Source organism: Pelodiscus sinensis, chromosome 29 (assembly GCF_049634645.1).
Source record: "Pelodiscus sinensis isolate JC-2024 chromosome 29, ASM4963464v1, whole genome shotgun sequence".
Lineage (NCBI taxonomy): Eukaryota > Metazoa > Chordata > Testudines > Trionychidae > Pelodiscus > Pelodiscus sinensis.
Genome location: NC_134739.1, coordinates 10,815,733 through 10,841,935, shown reverse-complemented (window position 1 = coordinate 10,841,935; position 26,203 = coordinate 10,815,733). Strand labels below are relative to the sequence as shown.

General features: G+C 69.4%; 1 protein-coding gene across 3 annotated transcripts in view; it reads left to right on the top strand.

Moving 5' to 3' along the window:
• RARA (retinoic acid receptor alpha) overlaps positions 1-26,203 on the top strand; it is a 66,401-nt gene that overhangs the window by 4,958 nt on the left and 35,240 nt on the right. The window contains exons 1-2 of one of the 3 annotated variants that reach the window (XM_075911573.1): positions 11,146-11,279; positions 22,596-23,055. In XM_075911573.1, the coding sequence (XP_075767688.1) occupies positions 22,878-23,055 (178 nt within the window). In that variant the 5' untranslated portion in view covers positions 11,146-11,279; positions 22,596-22,877. Of the gene's footprint in view, positions 1-11,145; positions 11,280-19,562; positions 19,687-22,595; positions 23,056-26,203 lie in introns of those variants that run through there. The other 2 variants (XM_075911575.1, XM_075911574.1) reach the window with 2 other exon arrangements.

Sequence of the window (26,203 nt, the reverse complement as noted above, 5' to 3'; positions counted from 1 at the left end):
CCCTGCCCTTGGCCACCGACCTTTCCCCAAGTTGGCTGGGAGCGTGTGTGTGTGGTGGGGGGGGGGGGGTCCCAGCTCTGGCCTCCCACGCCTGGCACCTGGCCAGGGCATGAACCAGCAACTGGCGGGGCCTTGGGCGCTGGCCCAGAGTGCGAAGCTCCCCAGGGCAGGGGAGGGGAGGACCCCCAGCCCCCCCCATCACTGAGTTTCTCTGAGACCAGCCTTGGTGTGAACCAGCCAGTGCCCCTGGGGGGGGGAGGAGCTGGGAGCCAGGCCTGTGGCAGGGAGCTGGGTCCGTGGGTCCCTGCGCCCAGACTCCCTGAGTCACCCACCAAGCGTGAAAACCCCCCACTCCCGCCCCGCAGCCCCCCCGCCCTGGCGGTGCCCCCCACTCCCGCCCCGCAGCCCCCCCGCCCTGGCGGTGCCCCCCACTCCCGCCCCGCAGCCCCCCCGCCCTGGCGGTGCCCCCCACTCCCGCCCCGCAGCCCCCCCACCCTGCCGGTGCCCCCCGCTCCCGCCCCGCAGCCCCCCCGCCCTGCCGGTGCCCCCCACTCCCGCCCCGCAGCCCCCCCGCCCTGCCAGTGCCCCCCGCTCCCGCCCCGCAGCCCCCCCACCCTGCCGGTGCCCCCCGCTCCCGCCCCGCAGCCCCCCCGCCCTGCCGGTGCCCCCCACTCCCGCCCCGCAGCCCTCCCGCCCCGCAGCCCCCCCGCCCTGGTGGTGCCCCCCGCTCCCGCCCCGCAGCCCCCCCACTCTGCCGGTGCCCCCCGCTCCCGCCCCGCAGCCCTCCCACCCCGCAGCCCCCCCACTCTGCTGGTGCCCCCCGCTCCCGCCCCGCAGCCCTCCCGCCCCGCAGCCCCCCCGCCCTGCCGGTGCCCCCCGCTCCCGCCCCGCAGCCCCCCCGCCCTGCCGGTGCCCCCCGCTCCCGCCCCGCAGCCCCCCCGCCCTGCCGGTGCCCCCCGCTCCCGCCCCGCAGCCCCCCCACCCTGCCGGTGCCCCCCGCTCCCGCCCCGCAGCCCTCCCACCCCGCAGCCCCCCCACTCTGCCGGTGCCCCCCGCTCCCGCCCCGCAGCCCTCCCGCCCCGCAGCCCCCCCACCCTGCCGGTGCCCCCCACTCCCGCCCCGCAGCCCCCCCACTCTGCCGGTGCCCCCCGCTCCCGCCCCGCAGCCCTCCCGCCCCGCAGCCCCCCCACTCTGCCGGTGCCCCCCGCTCCCGCCCCGCAGCCCTCCCGCCCCGCAGCCCCCCCACCCTGCCGGTGCCCCCCGCTCCCGCCCCGCAGCCCTCCCGCCCCGCAGCCCCCCCACCCTGCCGGTGCCCCCCGCTCCCGCCCCGCAGCCCCCCCACCCTGCCGGTGCCCCCCGCTCCCGCCCCGCAGCCCCCCCACCCTGCCGGTGCCCCCCGCTCCCGCCCCGCAGCCCCCCCACCCTGCCGGTGCCCCCCGCTCCCGCCCCGCAGCCCTCCCGCCCCGCAGCCCCCCCACCCTGCCGGTGCCCCCCGCTCCCGCCCCGCAGCCCCCCCACCCTGCCGGTGCCCCCCACTCCCGCCCCGCAGCCCCCCCGCCCTGCCGGTGCCCCCCGCTCCCGCCCCGCAGCCCCCCCGCCCTGCCGGTGCCCCCCGCTCCCGCCCCGCAGCCCTCCCGCCCCGCAGCCCCCCCACCCTGCCAGTGCCCCCCACTCCCGCCCCGCAGCCCTCCCGCCCCGCAGCCCCCCCACTCTGCCGGTGCCCCCCGCTCCCGCCCTGCAGCCCCCCCACCCTGCCAGTGCCCCCACTCCCGCCCCGCAGCCCCCCCGCCCTGCCGGTGCCCCCCGCTCCCGCCCCGCAGCCCCCCCGCCCCACAGGCCCCCCACTCTGCCGGTGCCCCCCGCTCCCGCCCCGCAGCCCTCCCGCCCCGCAGCCCCCCCACTCTGCCGGTGCCCCCCGCTCCCGCCCCGCAGCCCCCCCGCCCTGCCGGTGCCCCCCGCTCCCGCCCCGCAGCCCCCCTGCCCTGCCAGTGCCCCTCACTCCCAGCCTGCTTCCCGCACAGGCTGGCTGGGCAATACTCCAGCCTGCAGGCGGCTGCGGTTGCCTGGGGGCAGAGGGAGCTGCGCCTTGGTGGGGTGGGGAGGTTAGGGAGGTGCCTGGCCTTTCCCGGTGCTGCCCAGCCCTGGAGCGGTGCCAGGCATGGGGCTGGTTAACTGGGCAGCTGCCTGTTCTGTTTGTTCCCTCTGGGGCACCTGGCAGTGGCCGGAGGCCGGACGTGGGGCCAGATGGACCTTGGGCCTGATCCAGCTGGGCTGTTGTGATGTGCTGGCTCCCGCCAGGGGCTGCTCTCAGCACCCTGTTTTACTGGTGGGGAAACTGAGGCAGGCAGCGAGGGCAGGTCAGGCCTCCACATCGCAGAGCTAGGGGGACTGAACCCAGGTGTCCGAGCTCCTCAGCCCTTGCCCCCCTCGTCTCTCCCATCCCTGGTGCCCACGGGGTCCCTGCTTTACCCCCCACACACACACACGCCCCATGTGCTGGCTGAGAGCAGGAGTTAAGCAGATAATGCGCCAGGGCTATTTATAGCCGTGCATTCCCTGGCATGTGTGGACGTGCAGAGCGCCGGAAAGGGGAGAGCGGGGGGGCTGGTTCAGCCGAGGCCGCTGGTCTGTGCCGCAGCCGGGCCTGGCTGTGAGGGGCCGAGCTCAGTGGGGGGGTGGGTGGCAGGCAGCTTTGAGGGAGAGGGGAGCGGGAGAAGCCAAGGGTAGCCCCAAGCTCTGCCCCTCCCCTGCCCAGGGGGCTCTCTGGGCTCAGCTCCCCCAGATGCTGCCCCTGGAGGCTGGGACGGGGCTGGGGAGACTTTGGAGCAGCCTCATCCCATGGGGGGCGGCTGGCGTCCTTGGGGGGGCCCAGGGAGCCCCGGCCCCGAGACGTCCCCGGTGCTGAGCGCATGTGGGCTAAGCTGTCCCCGGGGTGTCCTGCAGCCTCCCCCCACCCCCGGGCCCCGCTCTGACTCAGCCCCAGCATCGCCCTGGCTCCGGCAGCGAACACGGGCCCAGTGACGCCAACAGGAAGGAAAAGGCAGTCAGGTTCTGCCAACCGCAGTGACGCGGGTGGGGGGAGCCCGCTGCACACTCCCCCCCACAGCTGCCAGGAAAGGGAAGCCCTCTAGGCTGGATCAGGGAGCTGCTCGGATTGGGGGACCCCCCTCCTGCAGGGGGCCCCCCCGTTCCGCTCCCCCCTTTGCAGAGGTGACCCCAAGTCTCCTGCAGGCTCCACCTGGCCGGAGGGTTTGTTTATTGTAGGGTTGCTGGCCCAGGGAGGTTCTGGCATGTGACTGGTGCCAAGCAGAGGTGAGACCTGGCCCTGCTGGCTGCCGGGGCTCCTGGGTTCATGCTGCAGGAGCTTGAGGGGCTGCTGCAGTGAGCTGCCCCCCGTGCCTGCCCCCCAAGTTACAGCCCCCCCAGCCTTGCTCAGCAGGAGCCCCCCAGGCATTGTGGGTAAGGCAGCCACCGGCACTAAAAGCAGATTTGGGAAACCTGCCTTGCTCGTTCCTCCCAGGTTAATTTCCAGACCCATGGGGGGGAGGGCCCTGCCCCCCCGCTCTGCCGAGGCCTGGCTGGGAGCGGGACCTGCTGCCCTGGCTCCATGGGGGGTGGAGGCGCAGGCTCGGGGAGCAGCCAATCACGGCAGTGCGGCCCCCTGGCCGAGCCCCCCAGCGAGCGCTCAGCAGCAGCACCCCGACCGCGGCCCCCGGTGTCCTGCCCCCGTCCCTGGCCAGCTGCTCCCAGGTGCCCGCGCCGCCTGCCCTTTGCCTGATCTGATCGGGGCTGACGTGGGCAGGGGGCCCCCGGCCGCCTGCACTTGTCAGGCCGCCCGATAAAGGTCATGGGGGGGGGGGGGGGCTTTGCTGCTTCGGGCCCCACAGCTCGATGAGCCAGGCCCCCCTCGAATGGCTGGGCAGGCGCGGCGTCACCTGGGAGCCAAGGGGTGAAACCGCTGGAGGAGCCCAGCCTAGGAAGGGGGGGTGGGGCAGGACACCGGGGTTCTCACCCCAGCTCTGTCTGCTCCGGGCTCCCAGCTCCAAGGAGGGGCTCCACCCCAGCCTGCCCAGCACTGACATGCGGCCACCTCTGGGGGGGCCAGCGGGAGGGAAGGAGCCGCCCAGCCCCCCACCTGCAGAGGGCTCCCAGCAGCCCAGGGCCGCCTGGGGGTGTCGCCTGTGTCCAGCTCTGGCTTCTGGGGACTTGGAAATGGGGACCCCTGGATGGCACGTCCCGCCCCACCCATCTCGCTGGGGGCAGGTGCTGGCGGACCCACGGGGAGAGCCCCTGCTGCTGGCGGAAAGGCACGGGAGGCAGGAGGAGGCCTGGTGTTGCATGGCAGGGAGCAGGCAGGCCCCTAGCATCGGCATGGCTGGGTGGGGACCCTGTGCACTGCTTGGGGTGGGGGAGGGGCCGTGGCTCACTGGGGGGGGGGGGGACGTCCCTCAGAGCCCAGTGTCACTGTCCCAGGTCCGTACCTCGCTCCCCAGGGCCTTGGTCCCCGATGGGGGGAGCCGTGCCCAGGGGGGTGGCACCAGGAGAGGAGGCTGGCACCAGGGAGCCATGTGTGCGCTGGGCCACAGGAATAGAGTATGGATGGGGCACTGGCACCAAGAGCTGGATGGATTATAGGAGGGGACACTGGGGAGGAGGCTGGCACTAGGGGTTGGTCAGGCTACAGGAAGGGGCACCAGGCTGGCAGTGGGGCTGGTCAGGCTGTGGGAGGGGGCGCCGGGCTGGCACCGGGCCGGTCGGGCCACGGGAGGGGGCACCAGGCTGGCACCGGGCCGGTCGGGCCGCGGGAGGGGGTGCCGGGCTGGCACCGGGCCGGTCGGGCCGCGGGAGGGGGTGCCGGGCTGGCACCGGGCCGGTCGGGCCGCGGGAGGGGGCGCCGGGCTGGCACCGGGCCGGTCGGGCCGCGGGAGGGGGCGCCGGGCTGGCACCGGGCCGGTCGGGCCGCGGGAGGGGGCGCCGGGCTGGCACCGGGCCGGTCGGGCCGCGGGAGGGGGCGCCGGGCTGGCACCGGGCCGCGGGAGGGGGCGCCGGGCTGGCACCGGGCTGGCACCGGGCCGCGGGAGGGGGCGCCGGGCTGGCACCGGGCCGGTCGGGCCGCGGGAGGGGGCGCCGGGCTGGCACCGGGCCGGTCGGGCCGCGGGAGGGGGCGCCGGGCTGGCACCGGGCCGGTCGGGCCGCGGGAGGGGGCGCCGGGCTGGCACCGGGCCGGTCGGGCCGCGGGAGGGGGCGCCGGGCTGGCACCGGGCTGGCACCGGGCCGGTCGGGCCGCGGGAGGGGGCGCCGGGCTGGCACCGGGCTGGCACCGGGCCGGTCGGGCCACGGGAGGGGGCACCGGGCTGGCACCGGGCCGGTCGGGCCACGGGAGGGGGCGCCGGGCTGGCGCCGGGCCGGTCGGGCCGCGGGGGGGGGGGGGCGCTGGGCTGGCGCCGGGCCGGTCGGGCCGCGGGAGGGGGCGCCGGGCTGGCGCCGGGCCGCGGGAGGGGGCGCCGGGCTGGCGCCGGGCCGCGGGAGGGGGCGCCGGGCTGGCGCCGGGCCGGTCGGGCCGCGGGAGGGGGCGCCAGGCTGGCACCGGGCCGGTCGGGCCGCGGGAGGGGGCGCCGGGCCGGCACCGGGCCGGTCGGGCCGCGGGAGGGGGCGCCGGGCCGGCACCGGGCCGGTCGGGCCGCGGGAGGGGGCGCCGGGCCGGCACCGGGCCGGTCGGGCCGCGGGAGGGGGCGCCGGGCTGGCACCGGGCCGGTCGGGCCGCGGGAGGCAGGTTTGTCATGTCCACAGCCCTTCAGCTTCCACTTTCTGCCGCAGTGGATGAAAAATCGATGGCGCAAATTGATTCACTCGTGGCGGCGCCGGAGCCTCCTGCTGGAGCCGTTAATCACCGGCCCGGGGGGGGGGGGGGGGCTTCCCACACTGCTGGGTCCCCCGGGGGCGAGCGAATGTACTGGGAGACTGTTCCTCTGGCCCTGCCGCTGGGGGCTGCTTCCCCGCAGTGGGGGGGGGGGGGCCCAGCCTCGGCAACAGCTCCCAGCCCCTGGGGGAGGCTGCTGCAGGCAGAGCCCCAGGCCGGCCCCCCCAGGGACAGACAGAGCCTGGGGCTGGGCCCATGGGCTGTGGGTCAGGAGTGAAGGGCACCCAGCCCCGAGCAGGGTGTGACCTGCCAAGTGGGGGGGGGGGGGGGCGGAGGCAGCAGGGCAGCCCCCCCCAGAAGGGCGGGCGGTGCTAAGCCAGCAGACATGTCTGTGACTGTGCACACGCGTGTGCATGGACGGGTGCTGGCGTGTCTTCACCGGTGTGTACGTTGCTGCGTGGGGGGGTGCGTGCAAGGCTTTGTGTGCACACGCCTGGGACTGCTCGCACACGCGTGTGTACGCACGGGCGGCTGGGCGGCGCGGCACCTTCCTCCCCGTTGGGTTTCTCCAGGCTGCTGTCCGTGTCATGGGACCATCCCCTCCACCGCCAGTCTCTCCGCGCCTTCCCCTGCCTGCTGCTGCGCTGGGGGCTCTGGCACCCCGGCCCCCGCCCTGGCGCAGCCTGTCCTCCTTTGCCCTCGCCTTACATAAGCCCACACGTGGCCCGCCACGGCCGCCTCCCCGCGCAGGGCCATCACCGGCTGCACCCAGATTTCATCTGACAGGGAGCGTTTTCCACACGGCTGGGCTTCTGCCGGGAACCGGAGCCGCGGGAGCCGGGGCGGGGGGACCCCGCGTGACCCTGGCGAGCGTGGCCCCGGCCAGCCTGTGTGGAGGGAGCGTGGGTGGGCACCGCCACGGGAGCGGGGGGAGGGAGGCGACGGCGCTTCGGGGAGCATCACGGAGCTGGCGGGGGAGCCCAGGGGCTGCGGGCGTTGCCAATCTCCTGGCTCGTTTCTTTCCAAGGGAGGCGTTGAGAGCAGCCGCTGCCCAGACGGGAGCTGGGTCTATCCGGAGCTCCGTGCCCAGGGCCCCGCCAGCTTTGTCTGAACGGAGCCAGGCTGGGTTTGGGGATCCTTCCTACCCTGAGAAATGCCAGCTGCCCACCCCAGGAGCCCCAGCAGATGGGAAGTGCATGGCCAGTGGGATGACGGCGGGTGGGGCGGGATGTTCGCTTTGCTGCAGCTGGCACCGTTGGCATCTGATGCCTTCTTCCTGGCTGCACCCGGGCCCTTCAACTGGCCTGGGCCCCTCACCCCCAATCTGGGCCCTGCTGGGGCCCCTCACTCCCGGCCCACAGCCCCCTGCTGTCCAGCCCTGGGCTCCCCCCTCCAGCCTTGCTGCTGTCCCTCAGTCCTGCGCCTGCCCTGAGGCCCCCGGGGCAGCTTGCGGTGCAGGGGGCTGGCGGAGGCAGCTGTGTGCCGGGTCCCAGGACATGCCCCCCCATGGGCGGAGGGGGCAGGGAGGCGGGATGCCCGGCCCGGCTTGGGCTGGCCCCGGCCCGGCATGTTCGCGCCTGGTCCCGCTGCAGCTGCCTGTGGATCCGTCCCAGCTGGCGGAGACGCCTTTGGCCTCCAGATGGAGCCAGGCCCAGGCGTGGGCGAGTCCAGGCCAAACCCACTGGGCTGGAGCCAGGTGAGTCCCTGTGCCCACTGCTGGCCCTGGCTGGCCTCCCTGGCAGGCTCTGTGCCCGCCCCATGCCACATGGCTGGCGCCCCTGGGCTTCGCCGCTGGGGAGGCGTGGGGGGCGCCTGCCCACAGCCTCGTCCGGGAGCCGACCCCCAGCACCGGGCCTGCCCGGGGTCCGTGTGGCACGTGGCCTGGATTCCCCGGGGTGGGCGAGGGGCAGGCCCGGCTCTCCCAGGCCAGGTCTGCCCTGAGAGAGGTGTAGGATGGGGGAGCGGGGGCTGGCTCAGGAGCTGCCTCACATCTGGCAGTGATCTGGGACATTCCTGCAGTCTGAGCACATGCGGGTGCGCAGCGTGGGGGCAGCTCGCTGCACAGGGCGGGAAGGGGGGGGCCTTGCCTAGACAATAGGGATCCCCCCGCTGTCTCCCCACCCCCACCTTGTGAGCCCAGGTGTGTGGGGGGGCACTGGTAGTGGGAAGAGCCCCATGGGCCCCTTGCGCCTTGGCTCCTCATGCTCTGGCCTGCACCGATGCGGACTCCATCCCCTGCCGTGGGGAAACTGAGGCAGGGAGAGCCGGGTGCCCAAAGGCAAGCAGGGAGTCAGGGTGCCACTCCACCTTGTGTCCACGAGTGTGCGGCAGCGCCGGGGCCACGCTCCACGCAGCCTGGCACACTTGTCCCATGCCGCATTGCCCGGCACCGTGCCCCCAGGGAGCCTCCCCCACAGCAGGAGCCGTGACCCAGGGACTCTGGCGCTCACAGACCGGGTTGGCCCTGCTGGCCTGGGGAGCCCGGCGGGACATGGCAGGGGCCCTTATGCATGGGCATGAGCCCAGGGGTGGGCGTGCACATGCGTGTGCATGCGTTTGCGTGTGAGCAGGCACACCTAGACACACACACACACGTGCACGTGCATAGTTTTATTTCTGGGGCTGCTGGTGCCTTTTTCATCTCAGTTGGAGTAAGCCACCTCCCCCGAGGCGCCACCTTTTCTTGCCGTCTCGCTGGCCAGGCAGGGTGGGGGATTGAACTGTTAGAGAAAACACTAGGCAGGCCCCCGGGTTCTGCTGCAGCCTGTCCTCGCTGGCTCTGCGCTGTGCCTCAGTTTCCCCACTCTGTGTAAAGGCTACTGCGATCCCGGCCTGCAGGGCATGGGGTGTTGCTGATGTCTCCGCGACATGCTGGGGTTCGGGGTCCCTGAGAGGGCAGGGGGGGAGCATCAGCGGCTGTTGCTGGTTGTGTGGCCTCATACCTGAATGGCCGGGTTCGAGTTCCGATGGCCTTAGGTGTGAGTGGGAGGCCTGGAAAGGGTGGGGAGGTTGCCGGGGGGTGGGCAGAGGCTGGGGCCAGGGCCCGGCTCCAGGCTGCCAGATGCCTGGACCCCTTGGGCAGGTTGAAAGGTTTCATCTGAAGGAATTGATCAATCTGTCACTAGCCCTGCCCGGGAGGGGGACGGGCGGGTTGAGTGAGCTAGCTGGGCGCCGGCCCCAGTGCATCCGGAGTAGTCGAGGGCGGACAGCAAGTTCCCAGAGCCCCCCGGCAAGGCCAGGCCAGTGTCTCTGGGGGCCGCGGGCGGGGGAGGTGGAGTGCAAACCGTCCCGGAGACTCCCCGTGGATGCTCAGCAACCCGGGGGGGAGGGAGGAAGAGATATTGGTTGGATGCGGAGCTGGCACCCGAATGGGGCACGGGGCCTGCAGCCCTCACTCCCAGGAGTGGGCCTGTGAGCGAAGGCCGTAAGATCACGCCCTGGTGCTGTCTGCGCACCCCTGGCTGCTCTGGGGAGGCGGGCCTGGGGCAGAGGGAGGGAGGTTCTTGCTGGCAGCTGGGTCCCAGTCTTGGTGAGACCAGGGACCTCTCCCTGCCCCGTGAGCGGCACCGTAGTGCGCAGAACTGCCATGTCCCCTCCTTCCCCTGGCTCGGTAGGAAGGTCGCCCCCCCATGTCCCATGCTGCAGGTGTGTCCCGAAGGTAGAGAGCCCACTGCAGCTCTTTTCATGTCGTGTGCATGTGTGTGTGTAGGGCGAATGGGGGGGGTGTCCATCGTAAATCTGGGAAATGCAGCTACCTCTGGGGTGGAACGTGGCTGCTGCATAACAGCCGTGTGGTGCTGGCTTCAGGCCTAGCGGGAGGCAGCAGAACCGGCCAGGGGAGTTGAGGGAGAGGACTGGTCTGAGCCAGGGCCAACGCCCTGACTCATGTGCACGGGGCCGGGGAGCTGCCGTGGTGTCGCACGGCTGGGCCTTTGCTATTAGGGCTCAGCTGATGAGATCAGTGGCCTGGCTCCCCTGCACCGGGCAATTTCCAAACCCAGGCAGGCTTCTTTGGCCTTTGCCCCCCAAGTGGGACAAGCGAGAGGTGGGGCAGCCATAAGCTGGGGAGCTGAGCTTCGCCCCTGCAGTATCTGGGCATGTTACAATTGTCCTGTCCCCCTCACCTCTGGCCTGGGGGGCTCCCAGCACAGTGGCAGCCCATAAATCAGGGCCTGCTCCTCGAAGCCCTCCTCCTCCCCTGCTCAGAAGCGTTTTCAATCCCTCGCCAGCCATTAACATCCGAGACCAACAGTGCGCCTGGTGCTCCACCCCAGGGGGCGCAGCTGGCCCTTGGCAGCCCTGGGACAGGGTGGGGGAGCTCCCCGACAGAGCAGCTGGCTCTGGAGCCAGCCTGGCAGGAGGCTCTTTGCAGCCCAGACCCACCCCCTCCCGTGTCTCTTTGCAGTAGGTCTGGGCCCAGCTGCCTGCATTCTTGTCTTCTTTCCCCTTTCCTAGTGAAACCGAATTCCCAAGACATGGGGCGTCAGACTGAGTGAGCCCCCGGTCCTGGAGTGGGGTCCGACAGCAGGCAGGAGTGTGCTGCAGGCCGAGAGAGACTGCTCGGTGTGGTGCGTCTCGCTCAGCTCCATCCCGGCTGTGGGTCTTTGCTGGGAGCTGTGTGTGGCGAGTGAGGCCCAGGCCGTGCAAAACGGTGGCAGGGTCAGGGCCAGGGGGATGCTGGATTCTGGATGCTTTGTGATCACTTGCCCGACTCCTCCGCTGGCTGGTTACTGAGCGTTCGGGCACCCGGCTCGGAAAATCCCAGCACAACGAATTGTACAAAATTGCCCTTTGGCTGCGAAGGACCCGCCTGTCTGTCCTTCTGTCTGCCTGTCTGTCCTTCTGTCTGCCTGTCTGTCCTTCTGTCTGGCCATTGATCATCTACTTGTTTGCCTGGCTGTCTGATTCCCTACACACCATAGGATTTTCTCTGGGATTTCCTGCTGTCGTCGCTGCTCAGGCTTCTCCCAAACTAGCGGCTGCTGGCTCCCGCCCACAACCCCCCCAAGGGGAAACTGAGGCAGGGGACGAGACTTGCCCATGGGCACGCAGCGCATCAGAGGCGGAGCTGAGGGTGGACCCCAGGAGTCCTGCTTGCCTGCCCCGCCCCCTCCAGCCCCCTGGCCTGGCCCCACCCCACACCAGGCGGGCGCCCTGTCTCTTTAAGAGTCTCCCCCCCCCCATACACACACACACACACACACGCTCCCAGCGCTGGATACTTCAAAGGGCTACTCTAGCGCCTCCGCCCCGCCTCCCAGCGCGCCATTGGCCGGCTGGGGCCAGGGGGCGTGGCCCGCCCACCGCCCTCCCCCGCCCCGTGTAAAGTTTCCCAGAGCACATGACCGGCCATGGCCGCCGCCGCCGAGCGCTGAGCGCGCGCCTGGCCCCGCGCAACGTTCCATCGCCCCGGGCCCAGGTACCGCGCGGGGGGCTGCGCGGGGCGGGGCGGGGCGAGCAGGGGGCCCCGTGGGGCTGTGCGGGGCAGGGGGCGCGGGGCAGGGGGCGAAGGAGGCTCGTGGGGTTGTGCCAGGCTGGGGGTGCGGGGCAGGAGTGGAGGGTGCTGGGGTGCCCCCCCCCCCGCCGGCAGTGCCCGTTGCAAGCCCACGGCTCTCGTGCACCCCGGGGGAGCCTGTGTCGGGGTGCGGGGTCCCCCCCGGCCCTGGGGGGGCGGGGTCCCCCCCGGCCCTGGGGGGGGCGGGGTCCCCCCCGGCCCTGGGGGGTGCGGCTCAGGAGGCCGCCCCCGCCCTGGGGGACACTTGGGTGTCGGTGCTCTGGGCTGGAACAGCTGTGCGGGCCGCTGGGGGGCCGAGCCTGGTCCGGACCCAGCTGTCACCGGGGCAGCTCCCGGCCCGGCTGGGGGGCGGCTGCATTGCGCGGGGAGCCCCTGCTGCCTACGCCCCGCTCGGCCGGCGTCATCCCCACGAGAGGACCGGATCTTTTCCGGGGAATCCCCGGGGCTCCCGGCCGGGCGCGGCCAGCGCCTTCGCACGCCACCTCGGCTCCTTGCCCGGCTGGCGCTTCCCCCGCTGGGCTTCGCTGCGCCGGGCGGGGGCCGCCTGTCTTGGAAAGTTTCGAAAGACGCTCGGTTCGTGTGTCACTGTGCCCGGCCCGGGGCGTCTGCAGGGCGGGGAGCCGGGGCCCCTGGCCCGCTCCCCTCCCGCCACCCACGGGGGTCCTGCCCAGGGTGCTGGCGAAGGTGGGTGGGGTCTGTCCAGGTGTGCTTGGGCAGCGTCTGGGGGTGTGGGTCTGGACTGGGAGGTGCGGGGAACAGGGCTGCAGGAAGATCTCTACTGTGGCCAGTCCCCAGAGCGCCCTGTGGGACGCTGCCTGTGGCTTGGCTGTCGCTGTCCCACGGTTGTGCGGTGACACCCGTTTGGCTGTGCTCTGGCGGGCGTGGGTGACGTGCTCGGAGCTGCCCAGCTGTGTGGAGATCTCAGCTGAGACTGGGGGGCCCGTGCTGGGTGCCCCGTTTAGCTTGACCCTCGCCGTGAGCCTCTGCGGGATGCGCTCAGAGCTGCGTGGCTTAGACCAGTTTGAAAGCCCTTGGCAGTGGGATGAGCTGGTCTGGACCCTCCCGGCCTCTACCCGCCGAGTCTCTGCTCCCCAGCCTGGCACCGGCGAGCTGATAACTACGTTCCCGCTGGTGGGCGGCGCGGTGCCTGTGCCCGGCTACTGCAGTCTGGGGGGTGGCGGTTCCTTGGCACGGCTCGCGGCTGACCCAGTGTGGAGGAGGTGACCCTCGGAGGAGGAAGTCCTCTCTCAGCAGACACCACTCGCTGATGCAACTTCACGCCCGACACCCTCCCCCAGTTCCCACGCACAGTGTGGGGGTGTTAAACGGAGGGGGGGTGTCTGGTCAGTGTTGGGGTTGGGGGGAGTCCTTCTTAGCCCTTCTTAGCAGGGTCCTGACCAGCCTGGCATGCTGCTGAGAACAGCAGATGGGTCCCAGCAGTGCCTGGAGGCGTGAGAGGGGGGCTGTCCCAGTCAATCCTGGGACCTGCGGACGGCCACAGTTCGTCTTGCACAGAGCACCGGACTCCCTGGCCTGACCCTGCGTGCCGCTCCTCAAGCTGCAGGGAAGAATGGATCTGAGTGGGCATCCCGCACGTGAGACCTCTCCTTGGACAAGGATCTCAATGAGCTTTCCACCAAGCCCAGTATGAGCTCTGCTGTATTGAGGGGAAACTGAGGCGGCGGGGGGGGGGGAGGGAATTCCCTTAAGTCCCACAAGTCCCACGGTGCTGGAAATAGAACCAGGAGTCCTGGCCACTAGGCCGTGGTCCTTCCCATGGATTCCTTCCCATGTGGGGGGTGCTGCTGTCCTCCCGTTGGACTGTGTGGGAGAGTGGCTGGTATTTCTTGGACTCCTGGTGCGAGGGAGCAGAGCCCCCCCTCTGCCCTGTCTCTGTGTGTTCTCTATGAGCCCAGAATACCCAGGCGCTGGTGAGTTGCAGGTCTTGGCTCCTAGGTTTGCATTGTGGCCCAGCGGGCTGGTCCGCGACACCGCTGTGGCTCAGATTAATAAATCATCCGCCTCTGGGTGGATGCTTTTGCGGTGCCTCAGGGTGGGGCTGAACGCGTTGGGATTGCCCCAGTATGTAATCGACACTGAAGCAGTTAATGTCCACGTCAGTGTCGTCACTAGGGGTACGTCTAGATTAGGCTACCAGACATAGGAAAATGAAGCGGCGGTTTAAATAATCGCCGCTTCATTTACATTTACATGGCTGCCGCGCTGAGCCGACAAACAGCTGATCAGCTGTTTGTCGGCTCAGCGCGATAGTCTGGACGCGCGGGTGTCGACATCAAAGGTATTTGTTGACCACCCAGGAAAACCTCATCCCAGGAGGCACAGCTGGGTGGTCGACAAATACCTTTGATGTCGACACCCGCGCGTCCAGACTATCGCGCTGAGCCGACAAACAGCTGATCAGCTGTTTGTCGGCTCAGCGCGGCAGCCATGTAAATGTAAATGTAAATGAAGCGGCGATTATTTAAATTGCCGCTTCATTTTCCTATGTCTGGTAGCCTAATCTACATGCCTCTGGCGACAGAGGCATGTCGTCTAGATGTACCCTAAGTTCCAGAGTCAACGGCCAGCGAGGCCCAAGAGAGGCGTGGGCCTCCGAGCAGTTGGCAGACGTTAGTCCCCCAGGCACCAGCTAGCCCATGTTCTGCTCATTGTCTGTCCCTGGCTCCTGGCCAGCTGCTGCCTGGCAGGACTCTCCCGTGCAGGGCGATCCTGGAGCTGGGAATGGCACAGTGCCTCGTTCCTGACTCTGGCTCTGTGGGGCCGCCCCTCCTGCTAGCCGCCCTTCCTGCGCCTGGTACTCGCCCTCCCTGGAGGGACGTCTGGGCAAATGGCGGTCTGGCCTCTTTCCTCTGTACGCGGGAGGGCATGTCCGTGTGCTGCTGGCGCTGTGTTCTGCCCCAGAAGTGGTTGTGCTCCGGGTGGAGGTGGGGAGAGGAGGACTCCCCTCTGGGTGGGGGTGGAGGAGGCGAGAGAGGTGTAATTGCATTTCATTTGGGGCTGGGGAGAGAACCCTACTTGTCCCAGCCCAGCTGGCTCTGCTGTGGGTACCCCTGTGGGCTGGGGCAGAAGTGGCGAGGCTGGGCATGGTGCGTGTGGAGTCCTCGGGTCTGGTTTCTCAGCAGCGGTTTCATGGGGAAGATGGTGAGCTGCTAGGGGAACTGGCTGGCCCCTCCTGCCTGCCGAGTCCTGACGCCCCCCCAGCGCCCCACTGGGACGCCTTAGCCCCAGGGGGTTGAGCGTGAGGGGCACCAGCTGTGATTGAGTAACCGTGGGGCTGCTGGCAGTTTCTGTGGCTACCTGTGGGGTGTGTCTGGATAAACTCACCTGTTCACACGGCTACACTCGGGTGCGGGGCCTGGCCAGCGCAGGGTCCAAGCCCCTCTTACTAGGCCACGGGGTGCACCCGGTTCCACCTGCCAACGAAGTGACCCCCACATAGCCCTCCGGGGGGGATAGTACTAGCCTGGGTTAGGACTGGAGACCTGTGGATTCCTATGGGGGCCGGTTGGCGCGGGTAGGGGAGGTCCCTCCCCGTGCCCTCTGCCTTGCAGGGGGGGCTGTTCTAGGAGGACCCCTCTGAAAGCGGCTGGTGAGTGCCCCCTCCCCACTTGTGGCTGGTTGTCCCAGGTTTGCTGGCGGGCGCCTGGGGGAGGGGGCGCGCTTCTTACCATGCCAGGACCTGCTGTGACACCTTCCCCGTCCAAGGTCCTGGCTGGTGGCGATGGGGGGGGGGGGGGGGACAGGGGTGGATCGGGACCAGCGTCCCTCCCACACCCTGGGCCTGGCACGTGTGCTGCTGCAGGCGGAAATGAAACCCTGTGGCAGTCCTGGCTTGTGCCCGGTGGGTGCCAGCAGGAAGCATCTTGGTGTCGGAGGGTGGGGGGGGGCATCTTTCACCTCTGTCCGGCAAAGAGCCTGTGGCCTCTGTCTCCTCTTTCCTGGGAACTGGGGCCCTTTTGGCCGGGTTGGGGCCTCGGTTTCCCTCCGCACCGGAGCTGGCTCCTCGCGGCTCAGGGAGCTGGGGGTGGTGGCATGCTGGGGAGAAGGGTTGTCTTGGCAAAACACCCCCTGTGTGTGAGTCGGACGGGGAGCCTCAGCCAGCGCCCTGTGGGCGACGCCACCCCTGCCTGGCACCCGGCTCGCGCGGCGGCGTGGGCAGCTCTAGGTGTGTGTCTGTCTGCGAGGGGCCATCCGGCGGCGTCCATCTGTGCAGGTTCCACAGGCTCTGGCTGCGTGCCTTGATGAACCAGCCTGTAAGCCCGCTCCCCCATGTCGCAGGGTCGGGACCCTGCTGCCCTGGGACCGGGTGGCATCGGGGGTGGGTGGGCGCTGGGATGGGGGCGAGAGGACTGCTGTCTTTGGGGGTGCTGGCCCCCTGTGCTGTGCACGGGCAGTGACCGGGGCTTGGTTCAAACTCGCGCCGTTAATCCCTCGCTTGGAGAGGATTTCAGAGATAAGGCCGTTAAGCCCCCTCAGAGCTGGGGCTCCTGCCCCTCCACCATGTGCCCAAACCTTTGGGGTGAGCACCCTGCCCTCTCTCATAGGAGCGGCTCCTCCCCACTCTACAGAGGGGTGAGTGGGGCAGCGGAGAGCCATTAGGTGGCCACTTGGGAAAGATTCCAGTGCCACCCAGCTGATTAGCACCGTGCCCACAGCCGCAGCCTGTGTGTCTGTTGGTGGTGCGCATGCCTCCGTGCACATAACAAAACTTATTCTGCACCTGGATGGGAAATGTTAGAGGGAACCAGCCCTCAGTGGCAGAGGTGAGAATGGGCGTCGTCACCAGGGGTCCCTCTTGCCTGGCGTGCGCTGTCCTGTCTGCGGCAGCAGCTGGCTTTGCGGGGCTGGTGTGCCCTGCCCATGGCGGGCTCTGCCCCACACCTGGCAGGCCTAGGGCTGGCCACAGCTGTTGGTTCCTGGAATCTGCCTTCTTCCTCAGCGGGGCCAGGCCTCTCCAGTCCCACCGAGCTCTAGTACCGGGGAGTTCCACGGGATAACCTGGTAGCCTGTCGGTTTCATGAGTGTCCCGTTCCCCGGAGCAGTGGTCCCCGTGCGTCCCCCGACCGTCTGGGGGCTCCGCCTGCTCCTCCATGTTCTCCCCTCGGCCCTGGGGCTCTGTTTGGCGCCGGCGCCGGGCTGGCGAGCCGATGCCCAGGTCAGGACTGGCCGGGGTCCCCAGCCCTGGACGGGGCCCGGCTGGAGCCGTGTGGCGCTGCCTTCCCCTGGGCTGCAATGCTGGCGTCTCCAGACCCCGGCTGGCTCGGTTCCACGCTATTTATAACCAGGAGGCGGCTCAGTTGCTATGTTGCTGTTCTCTTCCCATCTGCCCCCCCTGCCGCCGCCCTCTCAGCCAACAGGTCAGGGGCCCTGCCGCATTCTCCCCGCTCCCTTTCCGGCCTGACTGCCATCCCTGGGCAAGGGCAGGTGGGCAGCTAGGACTCCCAGGGTTCCCTCCTGGCTCTGGGGAAGTGGGGACTAGTGGGTAGAGCGGAGGCCTCTGGGGTCCTCTCCTGGCTCTGGGGCTGGGGGAATGGGGTCTAGTGGGTAGAGCACAGAGCATTGCCAAGTCCCTTTCCATGCTCACGTGTTGTGGGGTTTGCCGAAGGCTTTGAGTGGAGGTGCGGGGCATTTTGGTGCCAGGCCGTGCCTGAGATGCTTGCTGCTGACCCTGAGCTGGGCGTCTCCTCCCGTAACTCTCTGCCCATGCAGAGCAGGGGTGGCTACACCCCCTTGGGTTGGCCAAGATGCTCTGCCCAGACCTGTCCGCCTGTGTGGACTGGCTAGCAGCGGGCACGGTGCCCCGCCTCTGCCCAGCCGACTGGCGTTGCCCTGGGAGGAGGTGTGGCTGCCCCAGGAGAGGGCTGAAGTCCTGACGCTGCCCAGCCGCTGCGCCTGCCCCCGGGTGGGAGCCCGCTGATGATGACAAATGTGCTGATTAAAGAAAATGGGTTAATCTCTCCCGCGGCAGGAGGTACTTAGTGCGGGGGTGGGGGAATAAATAAACATGGTTTAACCCCTTGCGTGGAGCTGGGCTGGGACAGGGGAGCACCAGGCTTGGCCGCAGGCGGGCTGGGTCACTCGGGGCAAGTCACTGACTTGTTCCGTGCCTCAGTTCCCCCCCCCTCCCGTTTGCAATGGGCTCCTGGCCCCGCCTGGCTGGGGAGCTCTCTGGCTCGAGGCTCTTGCAGGGGCTGGCGTGACGGGTGCTGGGTTAGCAGACCCAGGCAGGCCTGGTAGCCCCCGGAGCCGATAGGTGGCTGTGGCTGGATTGGTTTGCTCTGTTGATGCTCAGCTGTGGCCCCTGCCCTGTCCCTCCCGGACAGCTGGCTCCTGTTAGGGCTGGGCAGGCGAGGCCGGGGCTGCGTCCGCATCCGAGAATCCCGACCCCCCACTCACCGTGCCTTGGCCCCCAGTGCCACAGGGCTGGGACGGGCGCTGCCCGGCTGGCTGAATGGGGAGGGGGCTGTGTGTCCAGTGTCTTGGCGGGACAGTAGCTTTCAGGGCTGTGCTTTTGCCATCTGCCAGCCAGCCTGGTGTGGGTGCCCTCATGTGGGTGCTGGGGGAGGGAGGCATTTGAGAGACGGAGCCTGGGCCGGCTGTTGGTGGGGAGATGAGGGCACAATGTGGGGAAACTTGGGTGGGTGCTGGGGGGGGTCTGTTCCCAGCTCTGCCTCGCCCTCCCCTTGGGACCAGCGGCTGCCCCCAAGTGTCTATGGCCACGTGGGTGCGTGAGGGGCGTGGTCGGGCGGAGGGGGAACTCACGACTCCTGCCCCCCGCGGGCTACGGGTCTCTGACACGGTCATCAAGGCGGAACCAGGCCTGCGGGGGCGCTTGCTGGGGGAGGGGGAGGGTGGTGCAGGCCGAGAGGCAGAGGGTGGGCACATGGGCCAAACCCACCCTGGGTGGCCCGGCCTCCAGGCACCATGCCCCGGGAAGGGGCCCTGGCCGGGTTTTTAGGGGAGGGGCCGTTTCCAAGTTAAAATGGCACCTCGGGAGTCTGGGCTGGTGATACCAAAGGCTGGGTGAGGGCTGGTCTCGCCCCCCCCCCCAGCTCTCTGGTGCCCCTCGCTCCCGACCCACAGCCCCCTGCTCTCCCCAGGGCCTGCAGCCAAGGCCGGAGCTCCGCTGTTTGCAGCCTGGCTAGCTCCGGCTGGGCCCCCGCACCGCTGAGCGCGTTTAATCCCTACCAGCGGCTGTAGCGGGGGGTGGGGGCAGCACCTGTTGCTGGAGAAGAATGGGGCGCAGGGCGGGGGTGGGGGGAGGGAGAGGCGCGTTCCTGGCGGTAACCGGAGCTGGGGACAGGTGGAATTTCATTTTGCAGTTTCTACCCCAGCCGGCGGGGGGGGGGGGGGGGGAGCCCTGGGTCCACGCCCGGCAGCTCCGGCCTGCGGGAGCCCGTGGGGGAAGGGAGCAGCCCCCCGCAGCCCAGTCGCTGCCGGCCCGCCGGACCCCGCACTCCTCCAGCGGGCGATGCCCCGCCCTGCCGGCAGCTGCCGGGGGATCAGCGTCTGCTGGCGTTGGGGGCAGGCGGCCGGATTCCGGTCCTGGCAGCGCCGTGGGGGCGGGGCGCCCGGGAGCTGCGCTGCGGCGTCTAGCGCCGGGTACTTTCTGGGGCCCATCCCGCCCGCCCTCCCCCACTGGGTACTAGGGGCCGGGCCGCCAGCGTGATTCATCCCGTCGGACGTCAGAGATGTGTGGGTGACTCAGAGCCTGGAGGCTGCTCCGGGTACTGGCCCCCCCCCCAAGGCAGGATGTGCCCCCTGGCACCCTCCAGCCTGGCGCGCGGCTCCGGGTGCGACGGCCCCCAGGACTAGATGGCTCCCAGCTGCTGCTGTGAGCCCAGGTCGGCGGGTGCCCGTGCTCGGCCGGCCCTGGCTGGCGGCCCCTCCCCGTGCGTGAGAGGCTGGCACAGCCGCCTTGCCACCAGCAGGAGGAAGCCGCAGGCAACGACCGCACCTCAGATTCGCGGGGTGCTTCCTGTGCTGGGGGGGGTCGCATGGCAACAGAGCGGTGAACAGCTGGGCCGGGGGGGGGGGGCCCAAGCGCTTCCTTGGCCCCATGCCCTGAGGTGCCCAGCCCCGGTGCCCAGCGGCTGCTTTCGTTGCTCTGCCTCTGCCGCGGGGGCCGAGCCGAGAGCAGCAAAGGGGAAGCTGCGGTCGCAGGCGTGACGGGAAGTGCATGGTCAGGGCTTCGCCCGTGGCCCCAGAGCCTCCAGGATTCGCAGCTGCCGCCCCGGTCGCCGAGCGCGGGCCTGGCCCGGTGCATGAACGCACCCCACCCTGGCTCCAGGTTAGGCCCGCGGGGCGGGGGGTATGGCTTCCCGTCACATGGGGCTGCCTTCCTGCTGGGCGGCGGGTGCCCGCCGGGCGTGTCTCGCATCCGGCTGACGGTCCCTTCTGCCAGCGTGGAGCACGCACCATCCGTGCCCGGGCAGGGTGCGGGTGCAGCAGTGACAGGCAGACTGTGGTCTCCATCCCGGGGCGGTTGCGTGGGTGCCCGCGAGGGGGTCTCAGATCTGAGACTTGGCCTGGGGGTAGGACACCAGGCTGCAAGCCAGGACTCTGGCTTTCTTCCCGTCTCGCATTCAGGGCTGTGACCTGGGGTCCCCCCTCAGTGACTCCAGTGCCAGGCAGGTCGACGTCCCTGCAGGGTCCTGCCCCGCCCCTGAACATCTGGGCCAGTGGTGTGCAGGGTTGGCATGTTCTGTGCCTCTCCATGGGGCAGAGGGCGGGGCTGCAGTGGTCAGGCTTGGGGTATTTCTGACCCCAGATCTCAAGAGCGACGAGGGGGTGTCGGGCACTTGCTGTGCCCATCCAGGCTGCGGGGATGTTGTTGGGATGGGCGGTGCGGGCACTGGGGGGTTGCTCTGGGGTATCTGGGTTCTGCACCCTCCTGGGGCCATAAAACTCCCTTAAGCCGTGCCAGCTGGGTGGAGTCGAGCTGAGTTGATCGGCCCTGGGCAGCCTGCAGCGAAGGGTTAACGTCCCTGCCAGGAGATCTGTGGCCCTCCCTCTTTGCTCTTGCTCAGTTTTTGGCCTCCGCTTCCTGTGGCAGGGAGTTCCGGGAATCCGTGTCCCTCTGTGTGCAGGTGCCAGGTGCGGGGACTTCCCTCCTTGGGGAGTGGGTGAGGTGTGTGTGTGGGGGGGTCCCACCTGCAAATCTGGCTCTACCTTCCTGCTCATGCAGTGATGCCACAGTCCTGCCTGGCCCTGCCCCGCCCCAGTGGGGAGTCTGGGGGGGAGCTAGGGGCAGCTGGAGACATGGGTACATGATCCCAGTGCCTTCTGCACTGTGCAAACGGAACCTCTTCCCCAGTTGGCGCCGAGCAGCACGTGGGTGGGAGGGGGAGGGGGTTGTTACAAACTCCTCTAGAAACAGAATCCCCCCTTGGCCTGGACCCGACTGCCCCTCTCCCCTCCAGCATCTGCTCACCATTGGGGGCCAGAGGAGCCACTGGCTTGTCCTGTCTGAAAGCCGCCCTCCTCTCCCCCCTCCCTGCCCCGGGGTGTCCCCCTGGCTCCCAGCCTGGCAGATGCCCCTCCCCACAGCCCTCTGCTGCAGCAGCCTGGCTCGGGCGCCAGGGTCTCTCCGTTCCTGTGGGCACAGATCTCTCCCTGGCTGCCCCCGTCTGTCCTGCCAGGACCAGAGGCAGGAAGCTGGGGCCAGGCCGCTGCGGGGGTGGGGCGTGCGTGTATGCATGCCCCTTGGTGCGGGGGTGCCCTCCTGCCACGCCCCGAGCCTGCCTCTGCAGCACCTCGGGAGCAGAGACCGAGGGGCCTGGGCTGGGGGGTTTCTCAGGCCTGGGACTTGGCTGCAGCTCCTGGCACCCGGCTCTGGATTCCAGGAAGCAGTTGGTTCCAGCCAGGCCCTGCTGTGGGACTGGAGCAAAAGTCTCCGGCCCGCTCCAGCGGGGGACAGACTAGCCCCCCCACCCCAGCCCAGAACAGCTGCAAGCTCCCCGCCCCCAGCCCATGGCTCTCAGGGAGCATGGTCCAGTGGTCGCAGCAGGGAGCTGGCCCAGGCATTGGTTGTAGGGAGCCAGGACTCCTGGGGTCTGTCACTGACATGCTGGGCAACTGGCTGGCTGGAGCCTGGGGGGGGCCTTGGCAGGCCCTGTGCAGAGGGCGTGAGCCGCGTGGAGGGGCCGGGCTGTGGCTGAGCCTGGCACGGTGCCCAGCAGTACTTGGCACCAGAAAATATAAACAGCCCCACCCCTGCCCAGCCCTGTGCGCCGGGGGGCCTCGGAAATGCCAGCAGCCGAGTGCCCAGGACCTGGGCAAAGAGATGCATGAGCTGCCAGGCCTGCCCCGCGGAACTCTGTGCCCACCGTGGGGCAGCGGGTCACAGCTGGGGGACTCGGGGGCAGAATTCCCTGTCAGCCGGGGGCTCGTGCAGCCGCCCAGGAGAGTTAGCAGGGGTCTGTTCCTGCCGGGTGCGCGTCCCCTGGGTGCACACAGACAAGTGTGTTGTGCACGTGGAGGGAAGCGACGAGGAGGGCTCAGGGCTGGGGGTGCCCACAAGAAGGGCCTGTGCCCTGCTGCCTGCACCCTCCCCATGGGCGCAGGCGTGAGGTTGGCGCTGAGATGGGGCAGCTGGTGCCAGCCAGCCCGAGGCTGGGGCTGGGCCGCAGGTCTGTGCGTGGGGCCCCTCCCTGCTCAATCAGGCTGGCAGCGCTGGGCGTTTGTCCCTTGGCACCGGGACCAAAGGGCTCCGGGGACTGGAGATGGGGCAGGCTGGCAGCCAGCAGCAGACCCAGGTGTTTTGGTTCCACCCCTCCCTCCGTGCCTCTGTTCAGCACTGGCTGGGGCAGCCTGGCCTGTGGGCACTGAACAGCCTTGGGGGGGGGGGGGGGGGACCTATCTCTTCCCTACCTCCTTGTGCCCACATTCTGCCACCAGGGATCCCCCCCAATCCTCCTGGCACCCCAGTTCCAGCTCCTGGGCCAGGCCAGTCCTGGGGTACCCGTGTTCCCATCTGGAGATACGGATAGTTCTTGTTCACCTGGTGCTTTGCCACAGGGAAACTGAGGCACGGGGACGGGATGGACTGGCCCTGGGAGCCAGGGCTGGAAGCTAGGTGTCCTGTGGCTGCCCCTGGGCACTGCGTCCGGCTGGGGTCCTGCAGCTCCTGAGCCCTTGCCCGGGGTGTCTGGTACCCCGTTGCTAACCAGCCCCCTTTTGTCCCGGCTTCCCTTGCAGCTGCAGCACCGAGGCGAGCGAGGAGCCGCTGAGAGGACGCCACACGCCTGCAGTGGACCCTGTCTGCCGGCGCCAGCAGCCGCGGAGCCCCCGTGGAAGGGGTGCGGAGGTCTGCCCTGGTTCCTGGGCCCCGGTGGGCACTGATCTAGCCCCGGGAGGCAGCAAGGCCCTGTCCCCGGGCTGGCCCCATGGCGCGGCTGCTCGTGCTGTGAGCCACCGCAGGGGCCCACATGTGACTCCCCCCAGGACTGTGCACCCGCAGCGTCGGAGGGACCCCGCGCCATGGCCAGCAACAGTAGCTCCTGCCCCACGCCAGGGGGCGGGCACCTCAACGGGTACCCGGTGCCCCACTACGCCTTCTTCTTCCCGCACATGATTGGGGGCCTCTCGCCACCGGGCGCGCTGGGGGGCATGCAGCACCAGCTGCCTGTGAGTGGATACAGCACCCCCTCGCCAGCCAGTGAGTACCATGCCCGCGGTATGCCCTGTCCTTCCACCCTGTCTAGGACCCTGTAGTGAGCAGCCCGGGTGGGTCAACGCCGGGCGCAGCTGCCCTGGGGCGCTGTCAGCTGCCAGCGTGTCGATGCTCGTTTGCAAAAGCCAGCCCTGCATAACCCCATGGGACCTTGGGGCTGCAGAGGGCAGTGCTGTGGGGCACCGGCTGGAGGGAGGTCGGCCAGCCCTGCATAACCCCATGGGACCTTGGGGCTGCAGAGGGCAGTGCTGTGGGGCACCGGCTGGAGGGAGGTCGGCCAGCCCTGCATAACCCCATGGGACCTTGGGGCTGCAGAGGGCAGTGCTGTGGGGCACCGGCTGGAGGGAGGTCGGATGCTTGGGAGCCAGGACTCCTGGGTTCTGTTCCCAGCTCTGGGAGGGGACTGGAGTTGAGTGGTTAGAGCAGGAGTGGTGGGCTCTGCTGGCCACATGCCATGTGTCGAGGGCACGTTCCTGCCCCCCCCCCCGTGCCTCAGTTTCCCCATTTGCCGATGGGTGTGGAGCTGGCTTGGGAGCTGCCGGGAGGAGGGGCTGTGGGACTTGCTGTCCCCTTGTTCTGGCCCCTTTGGGGGAGGGGAAATTGCTGCCTTCAGCACCAGGAAGTGCTGCTTGGCCTGGCTCCAGCAGGAGCTGGGGACCAGCTTGTTTATACCCCAGGCTCCTCCCCTTCCCCCGCCGTCCCTCCCCCCCCTTCCAGCCCTTGAAGGGTTAAAGGGGACAGTGGGGTTACCCCCAGCTGTGATGTCAGGTCCCTGCCAGCCAATCGGGGCTCAGAGCAGTGTAGTAGGAAAGGACGCGCACAGGATCTCTGCAGGCATCCTGGTGCCCCATGGCTGGTGATTGGCTGGGTGGTGCTGCCCCCTCCCCCCATCTGGGGAGGAGCTGGGGGCCAGCTACCTGCCCCAGCCACTCCAGGGCTGTGGGTGCTGGTGGGGGGGAGGGGGACCTTTGGGGAGGTGGGGGAGTATCTGGCTCCTCATGGTCCATTGCTGCCCAAACCCTGCCCCCATTATTCCCTCCTGTCCCCTATGGGCCCTGAATCCAAGCCCAGCTCCAGTCTGCCCCCCACCCCCTTCCTGAGCAGCAGGACACCTGAGCGGGGGGCACGGCCCAGAGCCTGCTGAGAAGTGGGGTGATACCAGCGGTGGGGGGGGAGCCGGTTACCCCCACCTGCTCTTGCGGCATTTCATGCACCTCCCTTTGGAGCAGTTGGTACTGGCCACGGTTACAGACAGGGCCTGGGGAGGGGGAGTCTAGATCTCTGGGGTGGGGGAGGGCCTGGGTTGGCTTCATGGAACCAGGGCACAGGAGGGGGTCAGGGGTGGCCCTGGGTCGGCTCCGTGGGGCTGGGGCGCTTGGTTTGGTCTCTGCTGTGCCCGGCCTGGCGAGTCACGGCAAGGGCTGGGGCGGGGGGCCAGGACCACGTGACTCAGCAGCCCAGGACTGGGCCTGCCTGGGGAGGGTTTATAAACAGCCTGGGCGGCAGGAACCAAAGGACCAACAAACGTCTCCTCTTCCTGCGCATGCTGCCCGGGGGCTGGCTCCCAGTCTAGGCCCAGACGAGGGACTGGCAGGTCCCGTGGGAGTCCTCGCCCTGGCTGGCTGTGGCTTGCAAGGTGGGGAAACCGAGGCACGGGAAGTAGGAAAGGACTCGCACAGGATCTCTGCAGGCATCCCGGTGCCCCATGGCCGGTGTGCACCTTCCATGACTTGCTCCTGCAGGAGGCTGGGCCAAGGAGCTGCTGGTCTGTGCGCAGGCTGCTTGTGGGTTTGGCATGTGCCTGGCGTGGGCACTGCTTTGGTCATTCGCATTCATGCCCACCCCCAGAAGGAGCGGGGCTGGGACCCCACGTGAGAGCTGGGCCCTACCCTGGAATATTCCTGGCCTGAGCGGACACCAGCTGGAAGGGGAAACTGAGGCCCAGCTGTCTTACCCGGCGGGGCTGTGGTGGAACGAAGCCCTGGATGGCTGGAATCTGGCTGGATCCTGGGTCCAGCCCGGGGTGGGTGCAGCATGGCTGGGGACCCTGGGGGGAGGAGCACTGTGCCAGGCTCTAGCCGGGCCTTGTGGGTGCTCTCTGCTTGTGGGCAGTGGTGGCAGGGAACGGGGTGTTAATTGGAGCCGCTTGCTGCGAGTCGATAATTGCCGTGTTTATGCCTCTGCGCCCGTCAGCCGCCCAGCTGGCTCTGGTTAGAGGGAATCTTGCTTGAATTAGCGCCGGCCGGGCCGTCAGCCCAGCTGGCACGTTGGAGGTGGGTGCTGGTGTTGGGGGGGCAGGTGTCTGACAGATCTCCCCCTCCCCCCGCCATCTCCCTCTTCTTGGGGCCTGTTCCCCACTCAGCCCTGCCTCGGTTTCCGAATCCAGCGTGTGAGCAGCTGCAAAGGAGGCCTGCTCATCTCTGACCCCCCGGGCCCTGCTTCTTTGGGGGGGGGGGCAGATCCTGGGGATCACTGCAGAGCCCCCAGGGGAGCCTGGGGGGAGGGGATACCAGGAGGCTTGCTGGGGCCAAGAGCTACAGCCCCGGGCACCCCACCAGCTGTGCCACCCCTCACTCCCGACCCACAGCCCCTGCCAGCCCAGCCCTGGGCACCCCCTAGCTCTGTCAATACCCCTCCCTCTCGACCCCCAGCCCAGTTGATTGTGTTTTAAAAACAAAACTAAAACTGCCCCCCCCCTTTATGAGGCTCGGGCGGGCCGGGGACCCTGCAACTTACCGGGGTGGGTGGGTGGGTGGGTGTGTGTGTGTGTCCCCGTCCGAGTGGCTTGGTGGGTCGGGGAAAGGAGGCAAAATTGCGGCGCCCCTGGCCTGGCCGGGTTATTAATGGGCCTTTGTTCTGCCCTCGCCCCTTGCGGCGGCTCCCGGCCCCAGCCACAGATCAGGGAAAGTGACAAATCGTGTCGGCCCCTCAGCTGCGACTGAGATTTACTCCTGACAGCCTCGTTCATCACCCGGCCCCGGAGAATCACAAACACCCGCCGCGGGGCCGGCTGGGATCGGCGTGGGGCCTTCCCCACCAACTGCAGGGGCCTGCGCCCCAATGGGAGAGCGGCTGGCATCTGGGCCGTGGGGGGTGGGGGGGGAAGGGGAGAGGATTGGGAGGCAGAACTCCT